Below are 21,900 nucleotides of genomic sequence, written 5' to 3' on the forward strand. Positions count from 1 at the left end.
AACACTACCCAATTAAATCACTGCACATTACATAATGTAGCAGCGCATCAGGCATGAAAGTCAGTTAATTGGTAGTGACACACCTGACTGCACACTTATACATTCACAAATCTTAGATCAGATCGGAGTTTTTTTGAAAAAAGAACGTATTTTTACCTAGGTATACCTTCGAAACTGAAATATTCCATATTAAATGTCAAGTCTGTATATATATATATATATATATATATATATATATATATATATATATATATATATATATATATATATATATATTTTTTTTTTTTTTTTTTTTTTTTTTTTTTTTTTTTCAGAAGAGCCATTTTAAATTACTGAAGAAGGACCGTCTGTGACTGGCGTAAACGGTTTTGCAATTCATAATTAACTGACTATAAACATCAATTATTGCCCAGTTTTAATGCTACTTCTTCACTAATGTTTTAAATTGAAATGTTTACAGCATAATTTTTACAACTTGACATGAATGGAACATCTCCGTGTGTATATGATAACATTTTAATAAAACTGCCGTGACGTGAGTCAAGATCTTAAATCCAATATGTGACATACGGTATGTCGAATCAGGGAATTATATTGTTTTACCAGTCTGTCCGCAGGTCTGGCATATCAATGCGTAAGCGGTGATCATCACAAAAACACCTACGCTTGCACAAAATAGTCCGCGACGTGTGTTTCGCGCCATGTTTTCAAAAATCCGTAGTTGTTATGTAAATCCATTAAGCTCTGTAAACAACTCATTATTTCGCTTGAAACTTTCAAGGAATAAAATTTAGAACTTGATGTAAGCGCACGATATAAAATGAACATTTCAATTTCGACGAAAGCCTTGTATCAGATGTCTAAAAATAGCACACGCATTTTTCTCAAGCAGATCGTGGAATTTTGTACCCTAAAATGTAATGATTGTAGAAAAAATGGACAAACTTACTTTATTGATATTATAACGATTTATGCAACTATATATGCTGGAATTGAGCCAAAAAGAATAAAAATTTTGTACAACCTTCCTTTTTTGTGAAATCCCTATTTTAGTGCGAAGTATGTAGGTCAGTCGAGACTGGGACTGTCACGTTGCACTAAGCAAGTCACTCGAAAGCGTACGTTTTTCTCGGTAAATCTCGAACTTGTTGTAAAAATATTGAAATAGACTATTACTTATATTATAACAAGTTTACATTTTCTAAAAAAAATTACGGTTTTAGTGTACATTACAATTATGTCGCTTTATGTTGATCGTGTTGGGCCTGAGGGAAGCGGGATCCGGTGATCGATCATCCTCTGGATGTATTGGATTATTTTATGGTAATCATATTTAATTTTATTATAAATACGACGAACAGATTGCTTTGCATGGAATTAGTGAGATTTGAAAAGGCGTCATGAAGCCACTTCTACCCACTGAAGCCCTTTCTGGACATATCACTTGCCCTTGGACGTGGCCACTCCTAATGCTAATGGCGAACAACATGTCCATTACGTTTGCCTTGTGATATATCATTCGAAAGTTTATGATCTCGTCTTTCTGTAGGATGTAATCGTTTAAAAATATTTTACGTTTCCTGTTAGTCCTGTATAATTACTGTTAGTCGGTGAAGTCGGAAAAATCGATTTTGCCGACTTTTACACCGACTTCACGGGAATAATTAACACTTTGCCAACGAGTTGGGACCCAAACGCAACATGTGTTTCATATCAACACACAGCACACTGCAGTTTCTGCATATATATATATACATATATATATATGTACTGCCAGAAACCCAGTTTAACCAGCTTTCATGATTTAGTTTTTAAAACTTTGTACAAATTAAACTTCTTATAGAAATCTTTAAATAGAAAATTTCGGACACCTGAAACGGGGCACCATTTGCAGTCACCCGCGTGGATAAATCTTCCAGTTTACCGTTCTGAATCTATTTTTTATGACAACTAACCTTAAAATTCCGAATCCTTAGATATTCCCGCTTCTTTTTATATATCAATCGTTTAATCACATCAACTGCTGACAAAAATACACATGAAAATACGAAGAGCTCAAAAGTCGTCCATTTTCACTCGATTTTGCTGAAAGTAGTGCGAAAATGGCCGTCGCTTCAGCCAGTGTGCACAGAATCTGCGGACAGACTGTACTATATGCTAAGCCCCCTAACCCGAAATAATCCTTCATTGTTCTTTTGCACGCCATGGATGTTTTTCACTGTTTATATACAAGAAAATTTCAAACTGAACAAATTCCCACGTATATTATCGCTGATGATCTAGTATCTTTATGGCCAAGTCAATAATGGCCTTATTTGAGGAAGTTTTTATTACTATTGAATTATAGTTTAATAAGGCGATGCACATCTGATGATATGTCAGGTATATTTTTCCAGTTGTTTACATCATGACGACGGCCATTATACCGTGTTGTCCTTGAACTGTTCGGAGATAATGGGGTCACTTAATTTTATGCCCAACGTTATCAACTTACACACACGCTCTTTTGCCTATCGTTAGATTTTACAATCAATGACATGTCAATGTACTCATAAATGTCCCTTATTTGCATAGCTGTTCTGATTCGAATAGAAACCCAACTGTTTAAAATAAAAGTAGCATTGTCTGAGTGTCCAATTACCAATTGACGTCGTAGTATCTGGCTTAGCCTCTTTTCTTTCAAAATATCATTTATTTTCAATCTTACTTAAATGATTCCTGCATGCTAACCAGCCATCCCACTACAAAACTGTGATTCGAATAAAAAGACGAGATTGTTGCGCATATGCCTGCGCTCTAGCTGTCTTTGGACTTTCTTTTATTAGTGATATTCCAGCCTTTGACATCTCACAGTAGATTATATACAGGGCCGTAGCCTCCGGGGGGGCAGGGGGGGGCAGCTGCCCCCCCTGGGATTTGAGGTGCAAAAAAATGATCGCAAAGGTAAAAAAAAAATTGCAAGGTTGGTATCATTTTCTGTGAAAATGCACCAGAATGCAGTATTATACATACAGTTTAAAAAAATTTTCCACACCGTGGGAGGGGGTGTCCCCCCTCGGAGGCTTCTCCCACAATTTCTGACTTCTGATTGACCAATAAATAACAGTTAAAATGCACCAGAATGCAGTATTATACATACAGTTTTTTAAAAATTTCCACACCGTGGGAAAAAATTTCCACCCCTCCCACCTCGGGGGCTTCGCCCCCTCGTGTCCGCTTACTGCCCCCCCTGGCATTTTGCTCAGGCTACGGCCCTGATATACTTACTTTTGAATCACTGTTGACAGTTTATAATTGTTTATAAAAATAGCGAGTAAAGAGTCCCAAATTATAACAAGAAAACATTCAGTCAAGAAATTCTCCAATTTGGTAAATTTTAGTTCCTTAAAAGATTATTTCTGTCATTTTACCAAATAAGTTTCAAAATCAACAAGATTTCAACTTAATACATTATTATAGAGATACACAAGTACGCAGTCGTAGTGGGGCCAGTTTATTAACCTATATAGCAAAGGGTTACCAATCGACACACAAACGGGTATGAAATATCTCTATCACAGTAATTTGCTGTTCTTCAGTTGTGACTTAGAAAGGATTGACAATAATATTTAAAGTTTCAAGTGGTATTTGGGAAAGTCAGGATTTTAAACGATGTTTGCTGAAAATCTTGCTGAGACAATTTTAAACATTTCTTGGCATCAGTCACACTGTTGAAGTCTTTTAGTGTCAGGGTGAAAACTTTCACAGGCATACTTTCCAAAAGTTCGTGTAGGAAGTGAGAAGTTTAAAATTGCCTCAACATGGTCGACAATACTATGCAAATAAGCTTCCATCATAATATCTGGAAAAAAACATTTTAATTTGCTCTTTTTCCCACCCAAATTTCTTTGGATAAAACTTGTTTTGTTGTAATTTTCCTTTTCAAATGCAGGTCTTGGTGTGATCGCGGATATAACGTTAACGCGGCACGATATTTCACGATTGATAGTCGTGTTCACAATTACTGCACTGTCGTGTTATACGTATGCTCATGCAACATAGCCTTCCCCGGCGCTGTGTATGATTAAGAGTAAAATAGTTCACAGTTCGAATAACCTTTTCACCTTATGTACATATATTTTCAAATCATTAAAAAACTAAAAAAATGTTCTGAGGGAGGCACATTTTTAGCTTCTTTGCAAATTGATTCTGATGTACGCAAGATCAATGAAAGGATTTTTTTTTCTTGATAAGCAAATTTTCAGAAGAACAATAAAGCACTGTCAATTTGACAGGCAGACAAATGGCGATTATTTTACGAAAGGTTACATCGTGACCCTAGTTGTGGGGGGTAGGGGACTATAAAAGACCTCAATCCCTAAGTAGGAACTATCTGTTGGACCTTTAGCACTCCTTAGCCGAGAATTCTTCGATCATGAAGTTTGCCTTGTTCTTGCTGGTTGCCCTTGTGGCTGTCGCTTATGTCAGCTCGGCCTATTCCGACCGCAGGCAATACGTTCGGTATGTCGCCACTTTCTGCTTTTTTTTCTTATTTAGTTTGATTGAATAACAGCGGATTTTCAGTTTATTTTTTTAAATAATTTTAATAAGAGGCAAACTCCTCGAGAAAAGTTACTCTTAAATGTTTCTAAGGGGGAAAAAATTTTGATCAAAGACAATTAGGAAGCGTTATCGAAACAAAACGAAGTTCGGAAAAAACCATTCACCCAATTAATTTTTCTCAATAACAGAATTATTCTGACAAAATATCGTTTCTGCAATTAGTTTTATATCATGTCCTTGTTTAATTTCTTTGTAGTAATTACTACCACCGTGGATATGGATATAGACGTGGATACGGATATGGACGACCATACGGCTATGGACCTGGCTACGGCTACGGACATAGATATGGTTACTATGGCTACGGCCGCCCACATGGCGCCTACCGTTACCGTTACCATGGCAAATATCATGGTAAGTAATACAAAGTTTTCATCACCTGCGGTGCAATCAAGCAAGTTTGTAAGTTGAAATTATAATATCCATAACTTTCTTCTTCTTCTTCTGACCTTTTGCATATAAGCAATTCTGCAGCAAGTTCATTAGGTTTGTACCTTGTGTGCGTTTGTCTGTAATAAAATCAGGTGAAACTGTTATTCGGGGCCTATACGTTTGTATTACGAATTGTCCTTCAAGCATATTATCAGCATCCTCTTTTAGATTAACTAGGTTTTCATTTTTTCCGGGCTAAGCATTTCAATTTTCAAACAGTAGTTTTCGATTATGTTACACCTGTATTAGTTTTTCGAAATTGCCTCGAATTTAATTCATCTCTTCATCGGTCGGCTAATGCATATTTTATTTTCTTTAAATTATAGCTATTTTAATGAATCTTATCAAAATGTTTGTGGCTTTGCAACTCCTACTGCAATTCCCAGCACACAGCGTTTTTTTTTTTTTTTTTTTTTTTTTTGCATAAACCAAACCGCAGGGTTTTTTCTTGGTTGTATTTTACCAGAAACCATGAGGTTTCTTTACCCTCCGTCGTGTGATCTTTGTTTCCTTACTTTTCAGATCTATCCAACCACTGCATTTTTTTTCATTCACTCACACAATAAAATAAATATTGATTTTCTGGAGGAGTTTATCAATGCGGAAAAATAATAGAGATGAACTATTTAACGTAAGGTTAACATTTGAATCGTGCAAAAGAATTAAAACCTGCCCCAAATTCAGATCTGACTTTTAAAAAAAGCTTACTTTTTTAAACGTCCCTCTAAACCAAGGTCTTCCAATTAAAACGATCCATTTACTTGTGAAATAGTGTGTGTGTGTGTGTGTGTGTGTGTGTGTGTGTGTGTGTGGCGAAGTGCACATTCAGTTTTTTTTATAAATACTTTATGCTGTTACCCTCTACTACCAGGGCGACTGATAGATTTTTTACAGATATTCACAGGTATGTCTCTAGCTAGATAGATGGTCATTTTCAGCTAAACCCAGTTCAGCTGTAAATGACTAACTATCTAGCTAGAGACATATCTGTGAATATCTGTAAAAAAATCCTATCACTCGCCCTGGTAGAGGATAGTTACTGCCACGTGATTGTTGAATTAATGACACCTGCTCTATGAATTTTAGGTCGCTGCGGACCTGACGGCGTGTATGCAAGATCCGCCACCTCTCTTGTCTTCTGTACCAACGGTCGTGCTCTGGTCCAGAACTGCGCCCCAGGATCTGCCATCAGCAAGAAAAGTGATTCTCCATGGACCCTCCTCCAGCTAGGAAAGTACTACTCCATGGCCGTCTGTGACGTCAACCTTGTTAATTGGGGCTAATCTCACCGCTGGGTAAGTCAATTTTGTTTGTTATAAATATTTTTACTAAATTGCTTACAGTGTCTTTACTGGTAGTTGCAAGGCAGATGTCTTTTTGGGTTACTATACGAATTTTTGTTGATGGGTATAAATTCCGTAACTTGTTTGCTGGAGAAAAAACTCAGTGTCTGCTTGGGCATAATACAAAGAATTTGACAATAAAAAATACCTGTGGTGATTCGCGACATGGTAAGATACGGCCCACAGGAACACTCACTTTAAAACAGTCGGAGGAATTCAGATTGATGTATAATATTATACAATATTCACTAAACCTTCATCTCTTTGCTTTCTGTTTAAGCAGCGCACTACAAATATGATGAGTATAAAATAATATATATATATATATATATATATATATATATATATATATATATATATATATAAAACACTGAATATTATCAAACTTGAACATATCAAATGCATTTTAAGTTTCTAAATTTCGTCCATACTCATATAGTGTATCTATAGTAGGCAAAGCTTTTACCTTCGAATTCCCCCCCTTTAAGTATATTTGAATATCCGTTCATCGTAAATTTGTTTAAAATTACTTGCATTACAGTCAAGGCACTTTCTATGAAATACAAAAGGCCTAATGGATAAACTTTTGCTTATATATTTTTCAGATGAAATCTTTCCCGGCCGGAAAAGCGGTTCTCATGGAATTTTCAAATTTAACGCATTATGGTCGCGTTCAAAATAAAAAATTTGTTTAAAATGAGTCTTGCTTTATTTGTGGAACTTATGAATGTTTTCCAAACGATTAGTGGAAATTTGTTGAAACAAATTCTCTCTCTCTCTCTCTCTCTCTCTCTCTCTCTCTGTCTCATACACACACACACAGAGAAAAGACACACACACGTAGACACACATGCGTTTACACACGCATTTGCGTGCGCGCGAAGACTCGCTTTACTTGCATAATTGGCACAAACTCTCTCTCTCTCTCTCTCTCTCTCTCTCTCTCTCTCTCTCTCTCTCTCTCTTACACACACACCGAGAAAACACAAATTGCATCGGCGTGCGCGAGAGAACTCGCTTTACTAGCATAATAGTCACAGGCGATTACTAAAACAAAACACACGCAGCATTATTTCAGAATCTCGTTAACTCGTGTTACACATCTACGAACAGAAGCATGTAAAGAAAAAACACAGTGCACAGATGACCCACTCCACTATAAAACATTGTTTCAGTTTTGACCTATGTCGCGTTGTAGGGCGTACTTTATTCTACAAGGCACGTTTGATGTTACAATAATTTCCGCCCGGGTAAAAACACCAGTAAAGTTAATAGAGCCAATGTAATTACAATATATTTTCTGCTCAATCATAAAAAACTATGTATTTGCGTGCCACTGTACATTGAACAACAAAGCGGTAATTGTCAGATTGGTCTTCAACGTCATGGTCATTGGTGCACATAAATAACTCATCTCGTCACAACGTTAAGGTTAGTAGAATTAGGGAGGGGGGTTCTCAACTGTTCTTATCCACTTTCTATGGTTCCAGTTGCTACATGTGTTATATATCTCTAAGAAACATATAAGTGGAAATATACAAATAGAAGAGAAGAAATCATAAAATGAAATTACAAAAGTTAAAAGCATGAAATCTCTGCATATCGCTGTGGTCCGTTCTATGGTCAAAGGTTATGGGATATTAATATTTTGCGATAAGATGACCGTGAAATAAACCGTAAATAAAACAAAACTTCAACCTTGAAAATTATTTAATACAGCTGACCAAGGTTTTAAAATATATTGCTAGCTCAATGCTCTTATTCAGCTATTTTATTTATTGAATCAAATGAACGGTGATTGTTTATTCACAATAAAAAAGGGCTTGACTCGGACACTATAAAAAGGCCACCCACTGACATGAACGGTTATCAGGAGATTTTTTATCTGATCCTGTCCATCTAAACCTGGACTATGAAGTTTGCCTTGTTTCTGCTGGTTGCCCTCGTGGCTGTCGCTTACGTTAGCGCGGTTTACTCTGACCGAAGGGAATACGTACGGTATGTTTGATATTTTTATAATTTAATATATTTTTAAAATAAAAATTAAAATGTTAAAATGTGCATCAATGAACGCATTGTTAAATGTGATTGTTTAATGTGCTTTTTTTTTTTTTTTTACCTTAGTCCGTATTATATGAAGTACTATCATTTTCACTTCTTAATCTCTTTTGGTAGCACGTAAAGCACTTTTTATTAGTTTCTTACAAATTATTGTCTGCTGCTCAATATTTCCGTTGCAGTTAGTTGCCTCGTTTCCAGCCCCCAATCAAGATGCGTTGGAACGTTAACGTTAGTGTGTCCAATTTTTGTTACTGCTGCAAATCTTTTCTTGATTATGTACAATACCATATTTTAACCTTGTATAAAAGCAAATGGATTTGTGGTTAAATTTTTAAAAAAATTAAATTAAAAATGAATTCCAAAATGAAATGTACGTTGGAGGCACTTACGACCTTTGATTTCAACTTTGAGTGCCTGCGACTTCAACTTTTTTTTAAATTTCCGACAGCACCGTTTTTTTTCCCACCTTTTGCCAGCTGTTCATAGAGAAAAAAATTAGTTTCCCCGATATCAAAGGAATTCTAACAAGGTCAAACAATCTAACAAGCTCAAACTATCCCGACACCACTTACTAATAGAAAAGCTTGTTTTTCTAATTTAAAATAAAACGCAAAAGCACGGAGAATACCATCAAGTAACACGTGTCTAAAATAGCTAGTTTACATGGTAAGTTAGTACATGTAATTGGCTGTTCCATGTATTTGTACTTCACTATCTAGAATTTCATAGATAACAAGGGGAGGACGTGGAAAGGACAGACAAAAAGAACATGTGTAGACACCGATATTTTCAATCATTGATAATGCTGAATTGATATTGAATAGAGTTTAAGAGACTAAATGATATTCTAACAAAGGTAAACAAAGTTCCAGAGTTATATTGCACAGGTTTATGAAAATCAACAGGGGTGGCTTGAGGTCGTCATCTGGGTCTTCCAGAAGACGGGCCCATTTTCAAGTTTACACTGATCTAATTTTCTTCTGTCGTAAGGCAGTCAAAAAAAAGGAGGATAGATCAACAAAGATAAGTTGGAAGACTGTCAGAAAATATCTGTGGATCCGCCCCTGCTCAAGGTGGATTGGGTCTTGTTTTAACTAAGCCGGCAAGGGGGCTGTTAAAGCTATTAAAAGCAACCGCTGTGTCTATTGCATCCACTGTAACACGACAAATTGATGAAGACCGTTAATGTTTTACTAAAGTCATATAGCCAGCTGCCGTCCGACAATTTGGCAGGTACATGCCTTGGACAAAAAATACTTTTAGTTCAGTACTGGGAGTAGTTCGTCGTCAAGGGCCCAGAGGTCACGATGAAATATCTGTCCGACATGCAGGCCTTTGCCGGTCTTCGACTGTTAAGGCTGCACTGTCTGACACCACCTTGCCCCTCCCTCCACCCACCACCCCCACCCCCCCACCCCCCAGAAAAAAAAGGAGTGGAGCTCAAGATGTCAAGTAACACGTGCGGCAACGGCAAACATCTTTTTTATCTTTTTTGGGAGGCTTATCATACCGGTTTGGTTTGATTTTTCATCTGATATTCTACACCCAAACACAGCTCGATCCCGTTTGCCTTAAAATTCTGGTTGCAACTTATATTTCTTTATAGTGACATCCTCCGCGGAAGAGGTTACTACCGCAAAGGTTACTACCCAGGTTACTATCGCTATGGTTACAGATATGGGTACCGCCGTTTTCCATACTCCATGGTCGTTATGGATATCGTTACCGTTACTATGGAGCTTATAAAGGTAAACAACACCATATTTGCGTTCAGAACATAATACTACAAATATTTTACCTACACTTTTGTTTGAGCTTCTTGTGGCGTCTGCTACAGGTTAAAGGGACAATAACTCTTTGTATGAGATCTATATTTCACAATAAAAACATTGTGAACAAATCATAGAAATATAATATATTCTGTTTTACCACAAAAACAGCAGCTATATCTATTATTCTGATATCTGAGCTTGTCTTTAGACCACGTGACCTCCATTGATGGCTATACTCAGTTAAAGCCCTTATGACATTATAACAAAAAAAAAACATTTTTTTACTAAAAAACCAAGGACTAACTTTGAATGTAAAAATGGATTCATTACCCATTGATTAGTATGGGAAAATTGTTGTTTACTCCAGGAAAATTAATTCTTTGTCCAAAACGAAGAGTTATTATCCCTTTAAACATTTCTTAAAGTCAAAATAACTCTTCGTTTTGGCCAAAAATTGGATTTTCCTGGAGTAAACGGCAATTTTCCCGTGCTTACCAATGGTCAACGACCCCCATTCCTGCATTCAAAGTCAGTCCAGGATTTTTTTTCCTAAACGTTTGGTTTTTTGTTAAAATCTCTTAAGATTAATATCCCATAACCTTTGACCATAGAACGGACCAGGTTTTTTGTTAAAATCTCTTAAGAGATTTTAACTGACGGAGCCCTCTCTTAAGAGATTTTAACTGACGGAGCCCTCTCTTTAGAGATTTTAACTGACTGAGCCCTCTCTGACATTGCAAAGTCACGCGATATCGGGCGATATTTTCTGGTGACCTACTTAAAACTGCGGGAAAAGCAGACAACAACAACACTATATAACAATAATATAAGATTCATAAGATATATTTGTCTTATTGCTCAAAATGCATTTATATCTACAATGTGTTCAATTCAGGGCTTTTCTTTATCCGACGCACTGTACAAAAACTCTCAACTTACGTCTGCGGTTTAGATCAACGCGTTTGGCGCCATATGTTATTTTGGTCTCGAATAAACGCGAGAGTCCGCGTGACGTCGTTGGCAACGGATGCCTTGACCGTGAAGAAAGACAAGCACAGATTTTAGTTTTACTACATTAACAGCCGTTTAAGTGGTAAAATGCAATAGAATATATTTCCATGCGTTGTTTACAATGTATTTCTTGCGGAATTTTGAATCTCAAAGGAAGAGTTATTATTGTTTTAAGTTATTTTCAGCATTTGGCATATGTTTTCTTGTTGTACGCCTTCACACTAATAGGCATAGATTGAATGCAGGAATTCATAAACGAGAATTAACCAAGGTATATCATGCATTGCAAGAACGCCACGCTTCACATCTAAATCCTAATATTTCTACATGTAGGTGCCTGTGGTCCAGACGGCGTTTACGCTGCATCATCTAACACCCTCGTCTTCTGCACCAACGGCCGCGCATTGACCCAGAAATGTGCTCCAGGATCGGCAATCAGCGGCTTGAAGAAGGGAAGCTTTTACAGCTGGAACGCCGTTTGCAATGTGAATCTTCTTGGTTAGATCCAGAAGCCTTCCGCGAAAGGTAAGTGCGCAAAACATTCAGGTAAAAAGTAAGATCCTCATAAAAGAGACATGTTCCCACAGTAGCATACTTAGTATACTTAGCACAGAACAGATACACGTATTTTAAGGGTTATTCAAAGTACTTGTAGTAAATAAAGACATAAAATGCATAATATAGATCACTGAGCAAAACTATCAAAACCCGATGTATATTATGTATATAACACTTTATAGGCTACGGACAGTACGGACAGTAATCTGCAGCACATGATTAAACAACAAAATTCGCTTTGCATGATTTAATATATATTTAAAGCGAAAGTTGTATAACTGCTAATTCTGATTTTTTAAAATTATTGCGTTTAAAAGTATTGCGTTGGTCGCCTATGTATATGTGGTAAGTGTACAGTTAGTTATATGTCAATGACGGACTTAGGGTAAGTAGAAGAGGAGCTCAGTCCCTTTTGTTTCTTATTCTTCTCAGTCGCATTTTGTCTCACGATCTACACAACACATGTATCAGGCTAATATATACCATTTCTTCTTTTTCAGAACAGACTTTCGCCTCCGAACTACAGGGTATATTGCAATTGATAGAATTGTCCGATTTCTATATCATGCTTTATTGGCAAATTCGGCATAGAAAGAATAAAGTGTTTGAAATTTTTGCTCATGCGTCTCTGTGCGTGATATTTTGTACTATCAGCGACGTTGAAATATATCTAGTTATGTGTAGTTGATCAATTATTAAATTTACTTTATCATGGGAGCTAACAAAAACCGCCCTTCTCCTTCATTCCTTTATGTTCCTCTCTTCTTCTCTTCTTGTCTTCTCCAGTAAATAGATAAAATCAATTCATAAAGATATTATATTATAAACTGTAACTATCTTTTTATATTGTGGAAATAAAAAAGCGTCCTTTTTCCATTAATATTGAGAAATGATGAAAAGGAAGGAAATAAGCTCGAAAATTATGCCGCTCGATTGAAAGAATTATTACGCTATAGAATCTTAGCCAATACTGTTACTGCCGTTATGCCGAAACAATAAAAGCACAGTCTGGCATCAAAGTTTAACCTTTATTGTTTATGCACGCTATATTATAATAAGCTATGCTATAGTACACAATTTTATAGTACGCTATGGTGAAACCTGAAAATAAAAAGAAACACTTATTTTGATAACATGTCGGACAGGATAAACAGGATTGTCTAAAATATACACTGTAAAAACAGTGTTTAGCTCCTACACACATTTCTAAGCGCCTGTTTTGTCTAATTTTTTCGACGTGTTTAGCTCCTAAGCACATTAAGCTCCTTAGCATGTTACACGCTTTGACGCGTTTGATGCCTAACAAATGTAGGGTGTATTCGTTAAACTTTTAGGCTCTAAGGGTTTGTACTATTTCAGTCGCGCGCGCGCGCAGACACACACATACACAAACACATATTTTTGGAATATTTTTATCATTGTTACTTTTGAGTGCTGATTAAGTTTTATTTGGCTTGATTCATCAAAAAAGTATGTCACTGAGTGATAAAAACATCCAGTCTTCTGTTGTGAGATATTTTGGTCGATGATATTAAATCTGACATAAGATGCCATTCAAAAGCAATGGACACCCCCAGAAAACCATATCAACAGTTTGTTGTCAGTTTTAACTTTAAGCTAAGATATTAAATAAATTTATAGCCTCCGGACAGTGATATGTTACACAGTCAAAGAAACCACTACAGTAAATCATGAAAAGTCTGTAATTGCGGGTATGACCTCCAGCAGCCGCTTGCAGTGCCCTCATCCTACATGGCATACCCTGTGACACGTTTTTTAGAGTTTGGATGGGGATATCATTCCACGCAGTGATATTTGCCTGTTGCAGTTCATCGCTATTTACTGACCGATGACCATAGCTATTAATTCTGTGAGTTACTTTTGCCCAAAGTGTTTTAATTGGGTTCATATCTGGCAAGTTTGCAGGCCAGGGCAGTTGGCGAACCCATTGGTTTTGAAGAAAAACAGTGATTCTGCGGGCTCGATGTGGGGTTGCGCAGTCGTCTTGGTACACAAATTTATTCCTGAAGATGACTCTTACCAATCGAAGCATTGTTAGCTGTAGAATGTCTCTGTAGGAATCCTGGATGAGGTTGCCTCCTAGAAAAACCAACTGGTTCTGGGCACTGACATGAAATGCTCTCCAAACAGAGACGTTACCACCCCCTGCTTGCACCCTAGACAGTACACAATCATTGTGTTATGCCTCTCGTACACGTCGGTGGACACGGATACGACCAACAACCCTAAAAAATCCATTTCTAGCCTCATCACCGAAAACAACGTGATTCCAGTGGTTTGGCTGCAAACGCACGTGGTCCCCAGCCCATTGCAGACGTCGCTGTATATGAACTGCTGTTAACAGTGGTTTCAGTACTGGTGTTCGTGCAAAATAGCCGGCTTGCAGTAATCTCTTGTTCACGAGGGACCTTGAAACGAGCATTTGAATGACATTCTGCCACTCTTTTCTGAGGACACTGGTTGTCTTTGTACGACTAGCACGGCGCACTCTAAGGAGAAGGCGATCCTGTCTTCTTGATGTGATACGCAGACACCCTGGTCGAGGTATTGGAGTAGGTGCCCCTGATGTAGCATTTCTTTGGAGGACTTTACTAACGGTTCCTGATAAATGTTGCATTGCCTGGCAATGGCTGTCCGTTTCTGGCCATTTTCTCTGACAGCAAGAATCCCACAGCAGGCTGCGTTGCATAGCTGTCGAACCATATCTTTTCTAAGGTACCTGTCAAGTTTCAGAGCGATCCCTTTGTTGCTTTTCTAAATACACTCCAAAGATTGGCCAAACCCATGCGATTTTATACACGGGCAGAAATTGCTGAAAACACCACCCCTCACATTTCTGACCACAGAACATGCAACTGCATGCATCAATTGTTTCGAGAGTTGTGTGGTAATTAGGTAACACACCTGGCTACACATGGAGTGACACCTCAGCTTTGAATTTAAAATAGTTAGATAGAAATTAAATATTTTGTAGAAAATTTACTCGCCAAAAAATAATATTCCATATTAAGTGGTAACCCTGTATAACGTTACTTTTCTTTTTGTTAGCTGGTGCATCATTTTGCATGGAGTTAAAAAACACCCATAACGTTACCATAATGTTATTCTATACCATCACCATCCTGTAACCAGCTGATAACGTCGTGAAAACGTTATTTGTTATTTGGATTATTACTTAATAGGACTATTTCAAATTGTCACATGAACGGAAGGACACAATGCGTTCGAGCAGGCTGCTCCACGCCTCCAACAGCTCCATACGGTTGCAGGGAAAAGTGTTAAGCCGAATTGTTGAGTCTTGTAATAATCTTGTTATGGAATCGTATACATGGGATCGTGAAGCATTTTTTTCTGTGCAAACAAGCTTGAAAAGCTAAACGTGTTGTTCAGCAGCTCCACGCGTTTAGAAGTTCCACACCTATAGCAGCTCCATATGTTTAGCAGCCTCACGCGCTTAGCAGGGGAAGTGCTTAGCCAATGTGCTTAGCTTGTGATAGACTTATTATAAAATTATATGCCGGTGAAGCTAAACACATAGCTAAACGTGTGGCACTGCCAACGTGTCTAGCATTTTCTTCTGTGAAACGCTTGAAAAGCTGCACGTGTTTAGCTTTTACACATATTTCTAAATGCGTATAAGTGCCTATAACGTGTGTTATATGTATTTAAATGCTAAACACTGTTTTAACAGTGCAGTGTAGCAAACTTTTAGGGACCTTTCACATGAAAAATCTGTTGGCGGTATCTTGTGATCACAGCCTGTGCCCTGAATACCCGCGGCGTAATAACTGGCAGCGCGAGAATTAACTACAGCTTTGGAAGTAACTCGCTCGCTCTGCTAGTTAATTACGCAGCGGGGTATTCGGGACACAGACCGTGATCACTAGATACCGCCAATAGATTTTTAGATTTTTAGAAAATAGATTTTTAATGTGAACGGTCGCTTAGAATAATTTTGCACATGTGCATATCGATCTAAAGGATGACGACTATATCAATACATGTATCACCTGTCTTACTCCAAACAACAAAAAGATGATGACAATTTTTTCATACTCTATTAATGTGGTCCATATTGATGCAGATCTGAACAAATAACGTGTAGTACCAATGAAATAAAGAAAAAATATTATCAAAATAGACTATATTTTGTAAAATAGGCCCACAGAAAATCGTGCTGACCGACCTGAACTATATATATATATATATATATATATATATATATATATATATATATATATATATATATATATATATATATATTCTGAATTTGCAGAAGAGCCATTTTAAATTACTGAAGAAGGACCGTCTGTGACTCGCGTAAACGATTTTGCAATTCATAATTAATTTACTACGCTACGTTAAATGCTACGCTAAATGCTACGTTTTCAATAATGTTTTAGATCAATATGTTTCCAGCATATTTTTTACAACTTGACATGAATGAAACATCTCCGTGTGTATACGTATGATAACATTTTAATAAAACTGCCATGACGTGAGTCAAGAACTTAAATCCAATATGTGACATACGGTATGTCGAATCAGGGAATTATATCGGATATAATTCCCTGGTCAAATGATCATAGATGTACGATTTGTTTTACTATATGCTAAGCCGCCCTCCCCCCAACCCGAAATAATCCTTCATTGTTCTTTGGCACGCAATGGATGTTTTCACTGTTATACAAGAAATGTTCAAACTGAACAATTTCCCACATATTTTATCAACGATAATCTAGTATCTAACCATCTTTATGGCCAAGTCAATGATGGCATGATTTGAGAGAATTTCTATTACTTTTGAATTATAGTTTAATAACGAGATGCCCATCTGATGATATGTCAGGTATATTTTTCCAGTTGTTTACATCATGACGATGGCCATTATACCGTGTTGTCCTTGATCTGTTCGGAGATAATGGGGTCACTTAATTTTATGCCCAACGTTATCAACTTACACACACGCTCTTTTGCCTATCGTTAGATTTTACGAACGATGACATGTCAATGTTCTCATAACCGACCCTAATTTGCATATCTATTCTGATTCGAATAGAAACACAACTGTTTAAAATAAAAGAAGCATTGTCTGGGTGTCCAATTACCAATTGACGTCGTAGTATCTAGCTTAGTCTCTTTTCTTTAAAAATATCATTGTTTATATCTTTATTTATAATCTTACTTAAATTACTCCTGCATGCTAACCAGCCATTACACTTTAAAACTGTGATTCTAATACAAAAGACGAGATTGGTGTGCATGTGCCTGCACTCTAGCTGTCTATGGAGCGCCAGACTTTATTTTATTAGTGATATTCCAGCATTTGACATCTCACAGCAGATTATATACTTAATTTTGAATCACTGTTGACAGTTCATAATTGTTTGTGAAAATAGCGAGTAAAGAGTCCCAAATTATAACAAGAAAACATTCGGTCAAGAAATTCTCCAATTTGGTAAATTTTAGTTCCTTAAAAGATTATTTCTGTCATTTTACCAAATAAGTTTCAAAATCAACAAGATTTCAACTTGATACATTGTTATAGAGATACACAAGTACACTGTAGTAGTGGGGCAAGTTTATTAACCTATATAGCAAAGGGTTACCTATCGATACACAAAAGGGTGTGAAATATCTCTATCACAGTAATTTGTTGTTCTTCAGTTGTGACTTAGAAAGGATTAACAGTTATGTTTCATGTTTCAAGTGGTATTTGGGGAAGTTAGGATTTTAAACGATGTTTGCTGAAAATCATGCTGAGACAATTTTAAACCTTTCACTTCCTGGCATCAGTCACACTGTTAAAACCTTTAAGTGTCATGGTGAAAGCCTTCACAGGTACTCTTTCCAAAATTTAGTGAAGGAAGTGAAAAGTTTAAAATTGTATCAACATGATCGACAATACTACGCAGATTTACTCCCATCATAATCTCTGGAAAAAATCATTTTAATTTATTCTTTCTCCCACCCAAATTACTTTGGATAAAACTTATTTTGACGTTATTTTACTTTTCAAATGGTGTGATCCCGGAAATAACGTTAACTCAGCACGATTCTTCACGATTGATAGTCGTGTTCACAATTACAGCACTGTCGTGTTATGCAACACAGGCACTGTGTATGATTAGGCGAAAAATGGTCAACAGTTCGAATAACCTTTTCACCTTTTTTTGTACATATATTTCCAAAACATAAAATAACAAAAAAAACTGAGGGAGGCACATTTGTAGCTTCTTTGCTAATTGATTCTGATATACGCAAGATACACAATGAAACGTTTTATTTATTTATTTATTTATTTTTTTTATGTATATATATAGCAAATTTTCAGAAGAACAATAAAGCATTGTCAATTTGACAGGCAGACAAATGACGATTATCTTACGAAAGGTTAAGTTGTGACCCTAGTAGTAGGGGGTAAGGGACTATAAAAGACCTCAATCCCAAAGTAGGAACTATCTGTTGGATCGTAAGCGCTCGGTAGCAGAGAAATCTTCGATTATGAAGTTTGCCTTGTTCTTGCTGGTTGCCCTTGCGGCTGTCGCTTATGTCAGCTCGGCCTATTCCGACCGCAGGCAGTACGTTCGGTATGTCGCCACTTTCTTTTTTTTTCTTATTTAGTTTAATTTAATTACAGCAGATTTTCAGTTTATTTTTTAAAATAATTTTAATAAGAGGCAAACTCCTCAATAAAGATTATTCTTAAAAGCTTTTAAGGGGAAAAAAGTTTCGATCAAAGACAATTAGAAAGCTTTATCGAAACAAAACGAAGTTCGGAAAAAATCATTCATTGAATTAATTTTTCTCAATAACAGAATTATTCTGACAAAATATCATTTTTGCAATAAGTTTTATATCATGTTCCTGTTTAATGTCTTTGTAGCGACTACTACCGCCGTGGATACGGATATAGACGTGGATACGGATATGGACGACCATACGGCTATGGACCTGGCTACGGCTACGGACGTAGATATGGTAACTATGGCTATGGCGCCTACCGTTACCGTTACTATGGCAAATATCATGGTAAGTAAAGAAAGTTTTTATCACCTGCGGTGCAATCAAGCAAGTTTGTAAGTTGTAATTATAATTTCTATAACCTTCTTCGTTTTCTTCTTCTGACCTTTTGCATATAAGCAATTCTGCTGCAAGTTCATTAGGTTTGTACCTTGTGTGCGTTTGTCTGTAATAAAATCAGGTGAAACTGTTATTCGGGGTCTATACGTTTGTATTACGAATTGTCCTTCAAGCATATTATCAGTATCCTCTTTTAGATTAACTAGGTTTTCATTTTTTTCCGGGCTAAACATTTCAATTTTCAAACAGTAGTTTTCGATGATGTTACACCTGTATTAGTTTTTCGAAATTGCCTCGAATTAAATTCATCTCTTCATCGGTCGGCTAATGCATTTTTTCTTTAAATTATTGCTATTTCAGTAAATCTTATCAAAATGTTTGTGGCTTTGCAACTCCTACTACAATTCCCAACACACAACGTTTCATAACGTTAGCATTTTTTTTTTTTTTTTTTGGTAAACCAAACCGCAGGGTTTTTCTTGGTTGTATTTTACCAGATACCATGAGGCTTATATACTTCCGTCGTGTGATCTTGTTTCCTTACGTTTTAGATATCTCCATCCACTACATTTTATTTCATTCACTCACACAAAAAAATTAATATTGATTTTCTGGAGGAGTTTATCAATGCGGAAAAAAATAATAGAGATGAACTGTTCAACGCAAGGTTAACATTTGAATAGTGCAAAAGAATTAAAACCTGCCCCAAATTCAGATCTGACTTAAAAAATAGCTTACTTTTTTAAACGTCCCTCTAAACCAAGGTCTTCCAATTAAAACGATTCATTTACTTGTGGAATAGTGTGTGTGTGTGTGGCGAAGTGCACATTCAGTTTTTGTGAAATTCAGTTTTTTTATAAATACTTTATGCTGTTACTGCCACGTGATTGTTGAATTAATGACACCTGCTCTATGAATTTTAGGTCTCTGCGGACCCGACGGCGTGTATGCCAGATCCGCCACCTCTCTGGTCTTCTGTACCAACGGCCGTGCTCTGGTCCAGAACTGCGCCCCAGGATCTGCCATCAGCAAGATGCAACTAGGAAAGTACTACTCCATGGCCGTCTGTGACGTCAACCTTGTTAATTGGGGCTAATCTCACCGCTGGGTAAGTCAATTTTGTTTGTTATAAATATTTTTACTATATTGCTTACAGTGTCTTTACTGGTAGTTGCAAGGCAGATGTCTTTTTGGGTTACTATACGAATTTTTGTTGATGGGTATAAATTCCGTAACTTGTTTGCTGGAGAAAAAAACTCAGTGTCTGCTTGGGCATAATACAAAGAATTTGACAATAAAAAATACCTGTGGTGATTCGCGACATGGTAAGATACGGCCCACAGGAACACTCACTTTAAAACAGTCGGAGGAATTCAGATTGATGTATAATATTATACAATATTCACTTAACCTTCATCTCTTCGCTTTCTGTTCAAGCAGCGCACTACAAATATGATGAGAATAAAATAATTATGATGTGTAAATGAAAAAAAAAAAAAACCCGATCGTTATCAAACTTGAACATATCAAATGCATTTTAAGTTTCTAAATTTCGTCCATACTCATATAGTGTATCTACAGTAGGCAAAGCTTTTACCTTCGAATTCCTCCCTTTAAGTATATTTGAATATCCGTTCATCGTAAATTCGTTTAAAATTACTTGCATTACAGTCAAGGCACTTTCTATGAAATACAAAAAGCCTAATGGATAAACTTTTGCTTATATATTTTTCAGATGAAATCTTTCCCGGCCAGAAAAGCGGTTCTCATGGAATTTTCAAATTTAACGCATTATGTTCACGTTCAAAATAAAAAAATTTGTTTAAAATGAGTCTTGCTTTATTTGTGGAACTTATGAATGTTTTCCAAACGATAAGTGGAGATTTGTTGAAACAAATTCTCTCTCTCTCTCTCTTTCTCTCTCTTTTACACACAAACAGAGAAAACACACAAAAATGCATTGGCGTGCGCGAGAGGACTCGCTTTACTACATGTTGCATCATAGTCACAGGCGATAACTAAAACTAAACACACGCAGCATTATTTCAGAATCTCGTTAACTCATGTTACACATCAACGAACAGAAGCATGTAAAGGAAAAACACAGTGCACGGATGACCCCCTCCCTCTCCACTATAAAACATTGTTTCAGTTTTGACCTATGTCGCGTTGTAGGGCGTACTTTATTCTACAAGGCACGTTTGATGTTACAATAATTTCCGCCCGGGTAAAAACACCAGTAAAGTTAATAGTGCCAATGTAATTACAATATATTTTCTGCTAAATCATCAAAAACTGTGTATTTGCGTGTCACTGTACATTGAACAACAAAGAGGTAATTGTCAGATTGGTCTAAGACGTCATGGTCATTGGTGCACGAATATAACTCATCTCGTCACAACGTTATGGTTAGTAGAATTAGGGAGGGGGGTTCTCAACTGTTCTTATCCAGTTTTTATGGTGTCAGTTGCTATTAAAGATCTCTAAGAAATATTATAGATATATAGAATATATGGAGAATATTATAGATTTCTCAGTGGAAAGATACAAATTGGTGAGAAGAAATCATAAAGTGAAATTACAAAAACCGTAAATAAAACAAAACTTCAACCTTGAAAATTATATTTATTACAGCTGACCAAGGTTTATAAATATAGTGTTAGCTCGGTGCTCTAATTCAGCGATTTTATTTATTTTCACTACTGCTGTACTGCATTTGTTGTCCTGCATATCGCAAACCATATCTATGCCAAAATTCCTTATTAAACAGAGCAAAACGGACAAACACGCAATTGGGCAACAACATTTAAATGAACGATGATTGTTTTTTTTACAATAAAAAAGGGCTTGCCACGGACACTATAAAAAGGCCACCCACTGACATGCACGGCTATCAGTTGTTTTTTTTTTTTTTTTCTGATCCTGTCCATCCATACCTGGACCATGAAGTTTGCCTTGTTTCTGCTGGTTGCCCTCGTGGCTGTCGCTTACGTCAGCGCGGTTTACTCAGACCGAAG

At 36.6% G+C, this 21,900-nt stretch overlaps 2 protein-coding genes across 2 annotated transcripts in view; both read left to right on the forward strand.

The window, feature by feature from the left end:
• The window catches only part of LOC147761627 (uncharacterized), a 28,148-nt gene extending 8,169 nt beyond the window's left edge, over positions 1 to 19,979 (forward strand). The window contains exons 2-3 of the mRNA XM_087013303.1: positions 18,687 to 18,832; positions 19,807 to 19,979. Of these exons, the coding sequence (XP_086869429.1) occupies positions 18,687 to 18,832; positions 19,807 to 19,979 (319 nt within the window). The remainder of the gene's footprint in view (positions 1 to 18,686; positions 18,833 to 19,806) is intronic.
• Positions 4,141 to 6,323, forward strand: LOC106165188 (uncharacterized). Its single transcript, XM_013543295.2, has 3 exons — positions 4,141 to 4,500; positions 4,799 to 4,956; positions 6,121 to 6,323. The coding sequence occupies exons 1-3, from the start codon at positions 4,415 to 4,417 to the stop codon at positions 6,315 to 6,317; spliced, it is 441 nt and encodes a 146-aa protein (XP_013398749.2). The 5' UTR covers positions 4,141 to 4,414; the 3' UTR covers positions 6,318 to 6,323.
• Positions 19,980 to 21,900: the final 1,921 nt, after the last annotated feature.

This window comes from Lingula anatina, chromosome 5 (genome assembly GCF_051362555.1).
Source record: "Lingula anatina isolate TDL-2025a chromosome 5, LinAna3.0, whole genome shotgun sequence".
NCBI classification, from domain to species: domain Eukaryota; kingdom Metazoa; phylum Brachiopoda; class Lingulata; order Lingulida; family Lingulidae; genus Lingula; species Lingula anatina.